Source organism: Mus pahari, chromosome 5 (assembly GCF_900095145.1).
Source record: "Mus pahari chromosome 5, PAHARI_EIJ_v1.1, whole genome shotgun sequence".
Lineage (NCBI taxonomy): Eukaryota > Metazoa > Chordata > Mammalia > Rodentia > Muridae > Mus > Mus pahari.
The window spans coordinates 913,756-926,932 of NC_034594.1; the positions used below are offsets into that span (position 1 = coordinate 913,756).

Here is a 13,177-nt window from a genome sequence, read left to right on the forward strand (position 1 = left end):
ATATATATATATATCACTTCTTATAGATATTTAGAAGAGGTACTATTAAGTTTTCCAGTCACGCCTGAATTCAACCATATTGAAATTACATGAAACAGAGACAAGTTTATAAATGTTAAATTTAACCTTTTGGGCAAACAAAACATACACCGTGATCAGGGGTGGGGGGCGCTCGGTAAGTCTTGCTGATTGGGGTTTGTTGAGAAGGAAAAACAGTAAAGGTGAGGCCAAGCGCTCAGGGCGCACAGGCACAGTGGTGCTGAAGGACAGCGCCACTAATTAGGGAACGAAACCGGCTGCTAGCAGAGAGAGCTTTCCTGCCGCACTTTGTATATTCTGTTTCGTACTTGCTAAAATGCATCTCCCAATGCTTGACTACCACATCCAAATGATTGTAGCACAGCTGAAAGGATGAATTCGAGGTTGGGCGCTGGAACTGTAGATGCTCTGGATCAATAAAGTTTCCAGGGATGGCGTTTCATCTGGTCATCCAAGAGGAGCTAAGCTTCGAGGTGTCTAAAAGATGCAAGTGCGCTTTTCATAACGCATCAGAACTACGGAAGTGGAGTTCCTCGGGTGATGTTTTCTTGTTCTTGTGCAATTCAGTACATATTTGTTTCACATTTAAATATTCTTTTCTTAGCCTGGTATTTTAAACCAAGAGTTGATTGTTTAGGAGAAAAGTCCAATTCCCAGGGGAAAGGACCTGGAAATTTGGAGTTAAGCACCAACAAAATCTGTAGCCCCCACCTCTGAGTAACTCAGATCCAAGCATCTGAGTTTGTCCATTTTCGAATGTCTTACAGGATGGGAGCAATCTGAACTCTAGAGAGATAAGTGGGGAGAGGGGAGGAGGGGGAATAGGGGAAGTGTTTCTTAACTCTGTGGCTATCAATGTGCACAATATCCAAGTGGATAACAAGGACTTTTATAGTGCTGCAAGTCCCCTCATGTCAAAATACCCAGAAAACACCTTCTCTTTATTGGCATGGTTGCACACAGAGAACTCTTAAATCAATAACTCAGCTCCTCGAAGGTTCATCAGAAATAGGACATATAAGTGTTAAGCTATTCCCTTCCCATTCCTCCTATGATGACAATACCTGCTCCTTTTCCAATCTACACAGGCCACCCTCTCTTAAAGTAGTCTTTTTGTTCCATCATTTTCTTTCCTTTATTAAGTTCTTGGATACGTTTACGTTCCTGATGGTATCCAGCATTTGCAATATTAGGAAAAACATATTTACTTCTCAAGACACTCCCTCTCAAGGTGTGACTTAAGATACCACATAGTTGTGCAACCTGAGGGGGTGTAGAAAGAAGCTGGCCTGACTTGTAGATTGGTGGAGAGATGGCGAGTCCTTGGTCCCTAAACTTGTAGTAAAAAAACAAATGTCATTTCTCAGACTCACTTTGGTAAGCGTCAATTAAATTTTTCCCCCTGTAAACGAAGGCTTGATAGCCAAAAGATAATGTAGACAGACCAGGGAGGCAGCAGCGAGGTAATTACCACCTAGATAAAATATTTGTGGCCGCCTCGGAGGCCAGGCTCCCCGCGCGCTCACTCCCGGTTAATGGTGTGCTCGATTTCGCCCCGCAGCTCCGCCGCTCAGACCATCAGAACCAATAATCTTTACTTTACCCTGCACTCGCGTATCGATAGCTTCTTTTGCCTCGGGCGTTGGCTTTGATATGTTAATATTTCTGAGTAACAAATTCTGCAGAGATCATATTAATGTTGTTCGTACAGAGTGGGGCTTTGCCTTCGTTGAATATTCAGACAGTGGGTTTCAAAAGGCATCTCTCGAAGAAACGGGGCTTCTATTTACAGAAGTCGCCTATGTTTTTAATCATTAAAAAAAGAAAGAAAGAAAAAAGCAAAAAAGAAAGAAAGACCCACTCCTTTTTTCCTGGTGACTCTTCTGAGGCGTCCTGGGGGCGGGGGCCCTCCCTTTTGTCAGACACCCAAGCCCTTTTATTTCTTTCAGAGTATTTAATAATAAAATAATGACGAGGGCCTAGATGGTGACTAAGCTAATCATGAGTGGGGTCAGGGTGAAATGGCGATATGGGGTTCACAATAAAGGGCCTCTAGCCGTCACGTACTTGAGGAAGGAAGATGAGAACACTCAGAATTCCTGTATGTGGAAAGTGACATTTTGGCCCTGATTTCTTTTGTGAAGTTCGGATGGCAAACTGAAAAAAAAAAAAAAAAAAAGAAAAAGAAAAGAAAAAGAAAAGAAATGAAAAGAAAAAAAGGTGGTGGGGGGAATGAAAAAAATGTAGAGGGGGCAGCGCCCTTGTTTCGCTTTGTGATCATCTTCTCTTGCAGCCCCAGGCTAATTTCCAAAGCTTAAATACCGCTATAGCCTCTGGGCCGAGCTGAGTGAGAACCCACTGGCCACTTGCAGTCAGGAGCACTTTCCCAATTGCCCTTGGCTACACAAAATACAAACTACTTTGAATCAAAACATTTGGGGGGGGGGAATTAATATGATTTGAACTCTGCAAGCTTTAAGGGAACAGGAGTGTATCAGATCACTGAGGTGAGTCGCTAGCCAAGACTGAGGCGTTTATACTGCTGCGCAAACATTGTCCGATCTGATTTAATTCTTTTTACAAAATGCAGCCGCCCTTTCTACCAATAATGGATAGGACAGAACTGACACTTACTGTATTTTTTGTGGCCTTCAAGGCAGGGCGACTCTCTTGCTCTTCCTCCTTCCTCGCACGGACAAGCTCCTTGCTTTGGATTTTTAGTATTCTCCTGGGCCTTTGGTTGGACCTTGGGATTACTCCTTGCAGCCTTCAGAAGGAGCAAAATAAAAGGTAGCTTACTCTCTCCCTCCCTTTGTCAACACCCCATCAGTGAGCGGCTACCCGAATCTCTCGAAGTTAAGCTGGCTCAAACTCATCCATCTCTTTGGTTTTTCCACACTTTCAAATGAAAATAGAGCAGATGACACACTGAAGACTTTATGGACCTCCTTAATACTAAGGTGCACATACATAAGACTTGAATTCAATCTCTTTTTCTTGACCTCCAAAAAAAAAAACAAAACCGCACGCTGCAAAGCATGGTTGGTTTGTTGGAGAGTTATTTTTTTCTGAGAAAAGAAGGTGCTTTGCTACTTCCTCCTCCTCCTCTCCCTCTTTCTACCCCCACCCCACTCTTTCCTGCTGGGGAAAACCACCAGGACCCAAAGTACTTCATGCTTTGGGGACTTCTAATGAATCCCTGAATTCCTAAACACATACCAGGACACACTATGAGACAACAGCAATCTATCTGGTACCCAGTTCCTTTTCTTTTGTTTTATTGGAATGTAACTCTGGCCTCGGAAATAAGCTACAGCTATTTGATGTAATAACACCTGTAATAGCACAGTCTTCCTTCAGAACCGCACATTTCGATGCTGACACACCTCAAAGGCCTGTATGATGGGAGCTAAGTCCCCACCTCTTTGCTGTTTGAATACAATTAATATCTGCTGCCTTAGGGGGAGGAGCTTCACACAGGCAGGGGTAGAGAGTTGGTAGAGGGAAAAAGTCTAGAGGGGAAAAACAGACCAAAAAGATCCTACCCCACCTATCAGACAATAGTACCTCAAGGAAATGAAACCGCAAAACAAACAGGGACAGGAAACTCTTGTAACTGCTTACACATTTTAATGTGTCAAGAAAAAAAAAAAAAAAAGAGCGATCACTGGAGGAAAAAAATCCCTACCGTTTGTATTTCTTTCATTTGAATTGTAAACATCTGTTTGGCTGTAAGGCGAACAGAACATTTATTTCAGCTCCTAAGATTTGGTCTAATTATGTCAACACCAACGTTTGGCAGAGTGTGTGGGGGGGGGGGAGGTGCTGAGGTGCTATGACTTACAGGGCTGCAGGCTGAGGCCAGGGAGCTGAAGCAAGTTAGGAAGTATTGATCACACCTGCAGAGGCTCCAGGGAGCCTCTTGGCACAACTGGGTGTGTTCTTAGGGGTTGTTGTGACATGGAAAGTCCTTAGGGATAATCACTGTTTTTGTTTTTTGTTTTTTGTTGTTGTTTGTTTGGGTTTTTGTGGTTTTGTTTGTTTGTTTGTTTGTTTTTGCTCTGCTCTACAAGTCTGGGGTGAGAATAGGTTTATAGCGCTTAGCTTCCCATTAGGTATATGGTACAAATTATGGGTAAATGAATATACAACTACATAGCACTGATCCTGTGATGTGGCAGCTGTTCACCACAGAGTTGATGTTGGGTACCATTACTTAGGCTGCTGAGTATGCATCTGTCCACTTTCTGTGACACCTCATCAGCTAGAAAGGGAAGTAGAACGTGTGTGAACACCTTCCATTTTTGAAGAGATGCATTGAGGAAGAAAGGGGTGTTCTACAAGCTAATAGGGCAAGTTCCTCCTGCTAATAGGGCAAGTTCCTTTGGGTTTTTTTTTTCCCCCCCCACCAACCTATGGTCTTAAAGCAGAAGGATAGACTCCCCAGACTAACAAAGAGAAATGCAACTCCAGCCTTCTTCAGGCTATTCAGGATATTCCCTAGCATGAAGGACAGATTAAACCTGTGTTCTTCTGTGCCAGGGGGGCTGGTAGCTACAGGATTTGGCTCACTTCTTTCTGTTACTTCAAACAGAACTGTGCTATTTATTTATTTATTTATTTATTTACTTACTTACTTACTTACTTACTCATTCATTCATTCAAAAGGAGGACCTAGACAAATGTTCTTGAGATAATTCTTGATTGCTTATGTAGTTACTCACTAGAATTTTCAGATCCCTAAGAAACAGGTCTCTCCAAATTTTCAAGCACTGGCCTCTGTAGAAATACTACTTCTCTATGCATATTTCTTCTCTTATCGGGAGGACGAGAACTCCCGAGAAGTTCTGCACGTCCTATCTGGCTCTTTCAACAAAGTCATCCCCAGGTGGATTGCTGAAGAGAAAATCAGTATTTCCCAATATCTATAAGAGCAGGGGAGCCTCAGATGTACCAGGATGACCTTGAGGGGGAACACAGAATAAATACTGTTGGTGGCTTGGTGTGATCCACTTCTGATTGTCCTGTTTTCTCATCAGTATCGTTGGTCTCAGTTCCCTAGTCTAGGTTCTACCATGTCACTATTTCCCTGACAAATACAACACCCTGGTTACATGACTTTATTTTTTTGTCTGCCCTCCTGGAAAGTAACCCACTGGGAAGAAATATATCAGGTTCCCCAAGTTGATGTAAACTCTACAAGTTGCCCAAGCTTTAGCCAGAATAAGAGAGTTCCCCAAGGCTGCAACGATGCCACGTATCAAAGCAACAGAAATTCCCTTTAAAGATTCCGTGACATAAAAAAATAAAAGAGTGTAGAGTTGATGGATAATCCTGAATACAAAATAAATCCTTGAGGCAATTTGTGTGTGCATAAAGCATATTCTTAATATGCAGCCTGTGTAACTTACCTAATACATGCTATTTTAGCATAAACCAGAAACCCAAGATGGATGGAGGAGCAAAACCACTCAGGGCCTGTAGAGTTCACAGATGGCTAGGTAGCTTACCCAGAGAATGACCTGGGAATGAATAGTTGCACTCAACCAAACCAAAGTGTCATAGATTCTGAATGTAGGCAAACTAGGTTTAATTCATTTTTCAAAATTTATAACCATTTTTTCTCTCTAAACTGGAATTCTAACTAATGGATTACTAAGTATAAGAAAAGTCTAAAATTGTACCGCTCTGTACTTTCCTAAAAGGGAAAAAAAATGCTCAGACACTTAAGACTAATTCTTTAGGATTCCTCTTTCCAAAATGCTGGCTATTGTACAAGGAGAGATGTTCAATGTTATGTCTGCTTCTGATTCATAGTGACTAGAGGAGGTAGACGCCCTCTTTTAGAAGAAGAGTAGATGGATATTGCATATTCACATTTATTTTTTATTGAAATTACCTTGAGTTAATTTCATGAGTCTTTGTATCATTCAACTTTTGAGAGGTGACTGTCATTTCTTCTTAAAGAAATTTTGTATCTATAAGTACAAAGTACAATAATTAATTAAAGTGACTAAGTGGCTAAATAAGAATCTGTGAAATAGCATTTTTGCTATTACTGTTACTTTTGAAACTTTAAAGAAATTCAAAGTGGGAAAGGATTAGTAAATTTGCATTTTTCTAACTGCTCAAGAAGGTAATTTACAGGTTTTTTACTTTAAGACAGGGACTGTAGTTTTATAATTGACATACCTTCTGACCTCTGAGTCTTTAAAACCTAGGGCTTGTTTCCAGAAAAATGGAATGAGGAATTTGTTGCAATGGACAGAAGATTTAGCCAAGGATGCCTTGGCACATTGTATCCTCCCCTCTTTTATATCAGTGAAACACTAGGGCTTATAAACTAGTTCAAAATCATGAAGGGAGGAAGGCCTTTGACTATTAGCAATTTCAAATGGAACTTAAGTAGGAGGTTATTTAATGGAGCACTGGCAACTTCTTGGTGGTTATGCTACTGAAAAGACTAAAATCCATTCCCCAGAACCCATTAGTTGACAATAGTTCCTTGGAGATAGGCGAGGCCTCCTGAATGGCTCCCTTGCCCATACTCTGGTAAATAGTATCCTACCTATGTTCACTATAATTAAATACTAAATTCAATGGATAAAACAGAGAAGGGGAGTGGGGAGAAAGAGAGGATGCTAATCAGGGAAGGTAATAGGAGCAAAAATGACTACAATTCATTATGAATGTGAATGCAACTGTCAAAGGAAAAAATATAAGAAAAAGAAGGAAACATGGGTCCTTATAAAGCCGCTCAGAAGAATTTTAAACATCACAGGGATGTAAATATTTTAATTTTATTTCTCCAAGGTAGGGAAGAGATCCTTTTACATATTTTAGTGTCCTCCCAGGTTTTCTTAGGTGATGTATCCAGGGGACACCCCTGAGACTGACAATCAGAGAGAGGTTCCTTGCTGTAACTGTTTCTCTGTATTTATTGGTTGAAGATAATAGCATATTCTAGCCCAATACTTCTCAGACTTTAATGGATCTGCGCATCATCTGGCTTTCTTTGAAATATAGATTGCAGATCAGGAACCAAGATGGGATCTAAGATCCCACACTTGGTACAAGTTTCTTCCTAGAAATCTGATATAGATCTCACTCTTAGGAAGTGGATTTTAGACAACACTCATCTGCATTTCTCCTTCTCTAATTTCGTATTCCTCACTTCTTTTCCCTCACAGTCTAGTTTCTGGACAAATAACTTAAGCTTATCTAAGACTAATTTGAGAAAATTAAAAAAAATGCATGCTCAGAAAAGACAGTTGTGAAGGGATAGAGAGGTGGCTTCACACTCTCCCACAGGACCTGGATTCCTTTCCAACAAGCACAGCAAGCAGCTCACAACTGCCTGTGACTCCAGTTCCACAGTATCTGACACTCTCTTCTTGCCTCCTTATAACACTTTGCAGAAAATCAGAAAATCTTTTTTTTTTTTCTTAAGAAAAGACCCAGGAGGTGATGGTGCACACCTTTAATCTGAGCACTTGGGAGGCAGAGGCAGGCAGATCAAGGCCAGCCTGGTCTAGAGAGAGATTTCCAGGACAATCAAGGTTACACAGAGAAACCTTTTCAAAAAGAAAATGACACCAAATCAAACCAATAAGACAAACAAACCAACCAACAAACAAATAAACAAACAAGAAAAAGAAACTGGGAAAAACAGTTTTGAATGTGAATTTGGCAATGAAGCTTGAAAACTGTGCCCTCAGAGGTCTTGGAGCAAATGAAGGTAGCCTTACATCCCAAGATCCCATCATCTTTGCAAGGTAGGCTTTAGCTGAGGGTTTTTGCAGCAAGTTAGGAATTGGGCATTAAGAAACTATGATGTTCCTCTTTGAGTCTCCAAGTGTGTTTTAGTCAGTGGGAGCTGCCTTAGGTTAGGGAATGGAGTGTGCTATTTCTATGGGAATGTAAGGCTCAAGAGGCTCTGACAAACTTGGAGTTAGAGATCTCCTGCTCCAGTAACTCTATTATGGCAAAATGCTCCGGTGATGCTGCTCTTAGTGGTTACAGATGCAGTGCAGCCTAGTGGCAGTGATGAAACAGCCAGCATAAGCATAGTAGTCATATTTAACACAGGTAATGTGCTAACACTGAACTTTATACTGTGTTTGATACCTGTGCTGACAGTGCAGACTGAAGTATGCTGCCCAGATTTGACGGATTGTTACCTGCATTTTTGATGATGAGCAGGTGATTTTGATAGTGTACATAAAGGTTCGCGACTTTAGCTCATGCACAGGTGAAGGAAGAAAGCAATTTATAAACATTTTGGGAAGAGAAAAGCACACATTACAGGTTTCTGTCTCTTCTGTGTATGTGCAAAAGCACATGTAATTTTAAACCAAGAATAACTACTTTTCTGAGGTTAAGAATTGATTTGGGGGCATTAATGTATGGATGCTTTCCTTGATGTACTAATATTAAAATTAACAATATAGAGGAGAGCTGTCTTCTAGAAGGTGCTGATTTTGTCTGGAATGACAGTGGTACACATAGATTCGTTTTCTGTGTGATACATAAAATCCTAGTTAGTATGTGGAGGAATATCTTCAGAGTAGCTTGAAATAATTGGTGGAAAAACAACTGTTGCCATGCATCTCTTGATATAGTTTGCTTCTCACAGAGCTGTACTCTTTCACTATTATTAACATGTACATTTTTGTCTCCCAAGGTGGCACCTGTGTGGTCAACCCCACAGACTTGTTTTGCTCAGTTCCCGGTCGTTTGTCTCTTCTCAGTTCTACTTCCAAATACAAGGTGACCATCGCTGAAGTAAAGAGGCGCCTCTCACCACCCGAGTGCCTCAATGCTTCACTTCTGGGAGGCATTCTGAGGAGGTAAGCTGGAGCTGTGCCCTGCTGTCCTGTCTCTGGTAACAGCTGATATCACTCCATCTTTTTATCTTCTATTGAGTGTAGTATCCCCTGTGAGGTCAAGCTGTCTCACAATTTCTTCTAAGTGTTGTCTAACCAAACTTGACTTTTATTTGAATTTGGACAGAGCAAAATCCAAGAATGGTGGTCGTTGCCTGAGAGAGAAACTGGATAGGCTTGGCCTAAACTTGCCAGCTGGAAGACGGAAAGCAGCCAACGTTACCTTGCTCACTTCTTTAGTCGAAGGTATGACTTTCATGTTCCTCGAGGAAATACTAAAACACTGGTTACAGTGCTGCAAGCCTTGGTTAATTTTGCTGGTTTACAGCAGGCTTGTTAAGGGTAATAGTTAACAATTATAAGAGAGTTTCCTGATTAAATTTGACAATGGTTAACTTTGCCTCAGTAGAAAACATAGCTAATTCGTGGGATCAGTCAATCACCTTACTGATCTTGGTAATCATAGGGAAGATGGAATAAGGCAGTGGAAGATTCATGATACTTCTTTTTCCAAGTGTTTCTCAGATAACAGCAGCAAAAACCTGGCCACAGTCTTCTCTCAGTATTAGCTTAGGGTCTGAATGAATCTAGTTTAATATATTGCAACTCAGTATAAGATCTATGGGATAAATAACCTTAGGAGGCTGATAATGTTATTGGGTCTGAAAGCAGACTTCATTAAACATTATAGACAATCTTGACAAGGCTTCACGGAGAAGTTCTAGCTGATTTGGCACTCAGTAGAGACCTGCCTGATGCTGGCTCCCAAATACTGGCATTAAAGGTGTGGACCACCATCCCCAGAAGCTTGTAGATATAATTAAAGCACAGTGAAATCCATGTGTCTGAGAGGGTAAACTGAGTCAGGCAGAGTTTGTGATTAGGAAGTGCTATACACAAGGGGATAGAAACATACTGCCAAGAGTTGCTGTTTCTCTCATATTTTCTCCTTTGTTTCTTCTGAATGGACTAAACTGTACATTTTCAGAAAATCTTTTACTAAGGAGAAGCTTCATGGGGTTTTGAATGTCAGAGGAAAACTCTTTAAAAAAAAACTAGAATACTATTGTTTTAAAGATAAATGGTGGATGGCTTCTTTTTCTTGACAAGTGTTCTAAGAACACATGTGTGAGATTTTTGACACATCAGTTAACTTCTGCGTATGATGCTATGGGGCATGTAGAATGAAAAGCATAAATTATCACACTGACTTTTCCCACAGTCTAAGTGTGAAACATCTATTTGTTTAACATTAGGAATTTCTGTGATTGTAGCCAGACACTGAGCACACAATAGTAATCTAGCATAGGAGAGACTGGTAAGAGGCCAGCCTGGACTACATAGTTATTTCCAGTATACCTTTGTTTACTGAGCAAAATATTTTTTAACAAAACAAACAAAACAAAACTTAAAAGAAAGTATATTGACTGTATTCTTAACATTTGTCTCCACAAAAATAGCTTTGTTAATTCTGTTAACAATAATTGACTTTGCTTCTGTTTTCATTAGCTGGTTTTGGTTTTGTTTGGTTCAGTTTTTTAAGGAAAGGTTTCATGGCATAGGAAACATAAGCCTGAAACATCAGTCCTCCTGCCTTGACCTCCTGAATGATTAGATTATAAGGATCCATCAGCCAGTTCAGCTCCGTAGCAGTTATCTTTGCTTCTCGCCTTAACAGAAGTAACAACAGCAAGCACAGCAATACGACTTTGGCAGCTAACATGTCAATTTAATCCAGGTTACTCTTAAAGAGTGGTCATCAATGACCATACATCTGAGCTCTGAAGACCTTCTGAATTCTAACATGATACTTAAAAGTTTGGGGTTTGGAATTATTTTGTATTTAAATTTTCATGTTAGATATGTTCAATTAGTAATTTCATGCAAGTATTTTAAAGTCTGAAAAGGAGCTTCCCAGATTCACAACACCGTGGTCTTGAGCATTGTGGGTAGAGGAGAGCTGGCCTGTGCCTTATCCTGACTCTTGCTTTGTGTTTCCTGCTGATGGAAGCTGACCTGTGATAGTGACATCAGACTTATTATCCACATTTATGTGCTGGCAAGAGTAGAGAGCGAGGATAAACTAGACAAAAACAAAGCAGAAAGAAAGGGACTAATTATGAACTAAAATAAAAATGTTTTTTACTTGTTTGTTTGTTTATCTATTTATTGCTTTTGTCTGGTAGTTTCATTTTTGTTTTTGTTTGTCAAGACAGTGTTTCTCTGTATAGTCCTAGCTGCCTAGAACTCACTCTGTAGGCCATGCTGGCCTCAAACTCAGAGATGTGCCTGCCTCTATCCCCAGAGTGCTGGGATTAAAGGCGTGCACCACCCCCACCTGGCTTGGGGGTTGTTCTTTTTTTAAAAATTATTTTATTAGATATTTTCTTCATTTACATTTCAAATGCTATCTCAAATGTCCCTTGTACCATCCCTCCACCCTGCTCCCCTGCCCACTCACTCCCACTTCTTGTCCCTGGCATTCCCCTGTATGGGGCATATAAAGTTTGCAAGACAAAGGGGCCTCTCTTCCCAACAATGGCTGACTAGGCCATCTTCTGCTATATATGCAGCTAGAGACAAGAGCTCTGGGGGTACTGATTAGTTCATATTGTTGTTCCACCTATAGGGTTGCAGACCCCTTCAGTTCCTTGGGTAATTTCTCTAGCTCCTCCATTGGGGTCTCTGTGTTCTATCCTATAGATGACTGTGGGCATCCACTTCTATATTTGCCAGGCAATGGCATAGCCTCACAAGAGATAGCTATATAAGTGTCCTTTCAGCAAGTTCTTGCTGGCATATGCAATAGTGTCTGCATTTGGTGGCTGATTATGGGATGGACCCCCGGGTGGGGCAGTCTCTGGATGGTCCATCCTTTCGTCTTAGCTCCAAACTTTGTCTCTGCAACTTCCTTCATGGGTATTTTATTCCCTATTTTGGGGAGGAATGAAGTATCCACGTGTTGGTCTTCCTTCTTCTTGATTTTCTTGTGTTTTGGAGATTGTATCTTCGGGGTTGTTCTTAATGGAAAAAACAATTAGATGTAATACCATAGGTTTGAGAATCACTAAATGATAGACTGTGAGTAATTCATTCCCCTCCCAGAAATTCTCAAGGTATTTTCTTATTTTAAAATTGTCTATTCACTTTCTCTTTTTAATTTTAAGATTTATTTATTTTTATTTAATGCATATGAGTGACTTTCCCGAATATATATGTATGTACTGTGTGTGTGGTTTGGTACCTGGTGAGATTACAAAAGGGTGTTGGATCCCCCTGGAATGGGAGTTACAGAAGGTCATGAATAATTGTCAAGAGTGCTAAGAATCACACCTGGGCTCTCTGGAAGAGCAGCCATTTCTCTCAACTGTTGACCCACCTCATGAGCTCCTCTATCGATTTTCTTTTCAACCTAAAATTTTGTGGAAAATATTACACTATTTCTCCACTGTTATGCATTCACATCTGCCCTTTATCCTCTGGATTTTCTGCATTATTCAGGTATACATCATTATGATCAGGAGCTAACTACCAACCTTTGCAGGGCTAGTTGTTTAAGAGTATTGAAGGTGGTGATGTAGTCACTGCTGCCCATCACTTTTTTCTTACCTACAGTTTCCTGTACTCATCATCATTTAGCGTAGGAGGGAAGTTCTGTTCACAGAGTGAAAGGCTTTAATGGATCAGTCTGGCTGCTTTCACAAAGCCTCACATAGCATTGTTGGGCAACCTCGGGTTCTGAAACACCACTGATGTAAGTTGTTTGATAGGAATGCCTAGAAGATCAGTGGTTAAGCAGACCAAATCCTCCTCTTTCCCTCTTCTTCCTCATCTTTCTGCCGGCCAACTTCTCTCAACAGTGTGGAGTCTCAGCAAAAGAAATATTTTATTTCCAAAGACTGTATATAATTTCCCTTCAGTCTCTGTTAGATGGAACCCGTGTAATTGTTGCTGACTTCTTTAGCTTCAAATCTGCCCTGTTTCCAACCTAACGGGAACTAGTGTTCCACCTGTAAAACCGGGTGCTTTTCTTTGAAGTATTATGGAATAAAACAACAAAGATTTTCACTCTGTGGCAAATGTTTCATTGATAATCCTGAGACCATTCAGTTTGCTAACCAGAGTACCTGTTCTTATCAATGAATGGCTAATTTAAAAATGAAGTTCAAAGAAAACAAAACAAAGCAAAACAAACAAACAAAAAACCCCACTAACAGCCGGGCGTGGTGGCACACGCCTTTAATCCCAGCACT

General features: G+C 40.6%; 1 protein-coding gene across 1 annotated transcript in view; it reads left to right on the forward strand.

Annotated features, from left to right (window-relative positions):
• Tfap2d (transcription factor AP-2 delta) overlaps positions 1-13,177 on the forward strand; it is a 54,895-nt gene that overhangs the window by 6,974 nt on the left and 34,744 nt on the right. The window contains exons 4-5 of the mRNA XM_021198248.1: positions 8,723-8,888; positions 9,052-9,170. Of these exons, the coding sequence (XP_021053907.1) occupies positions 8,723-8,888; positions 9,052-9,170 (285 nt within the window). The remainder of the gene's footprint in view (positions 1-8,722; positions 8,889-9,051; positions 9,171-13,177) is intronic.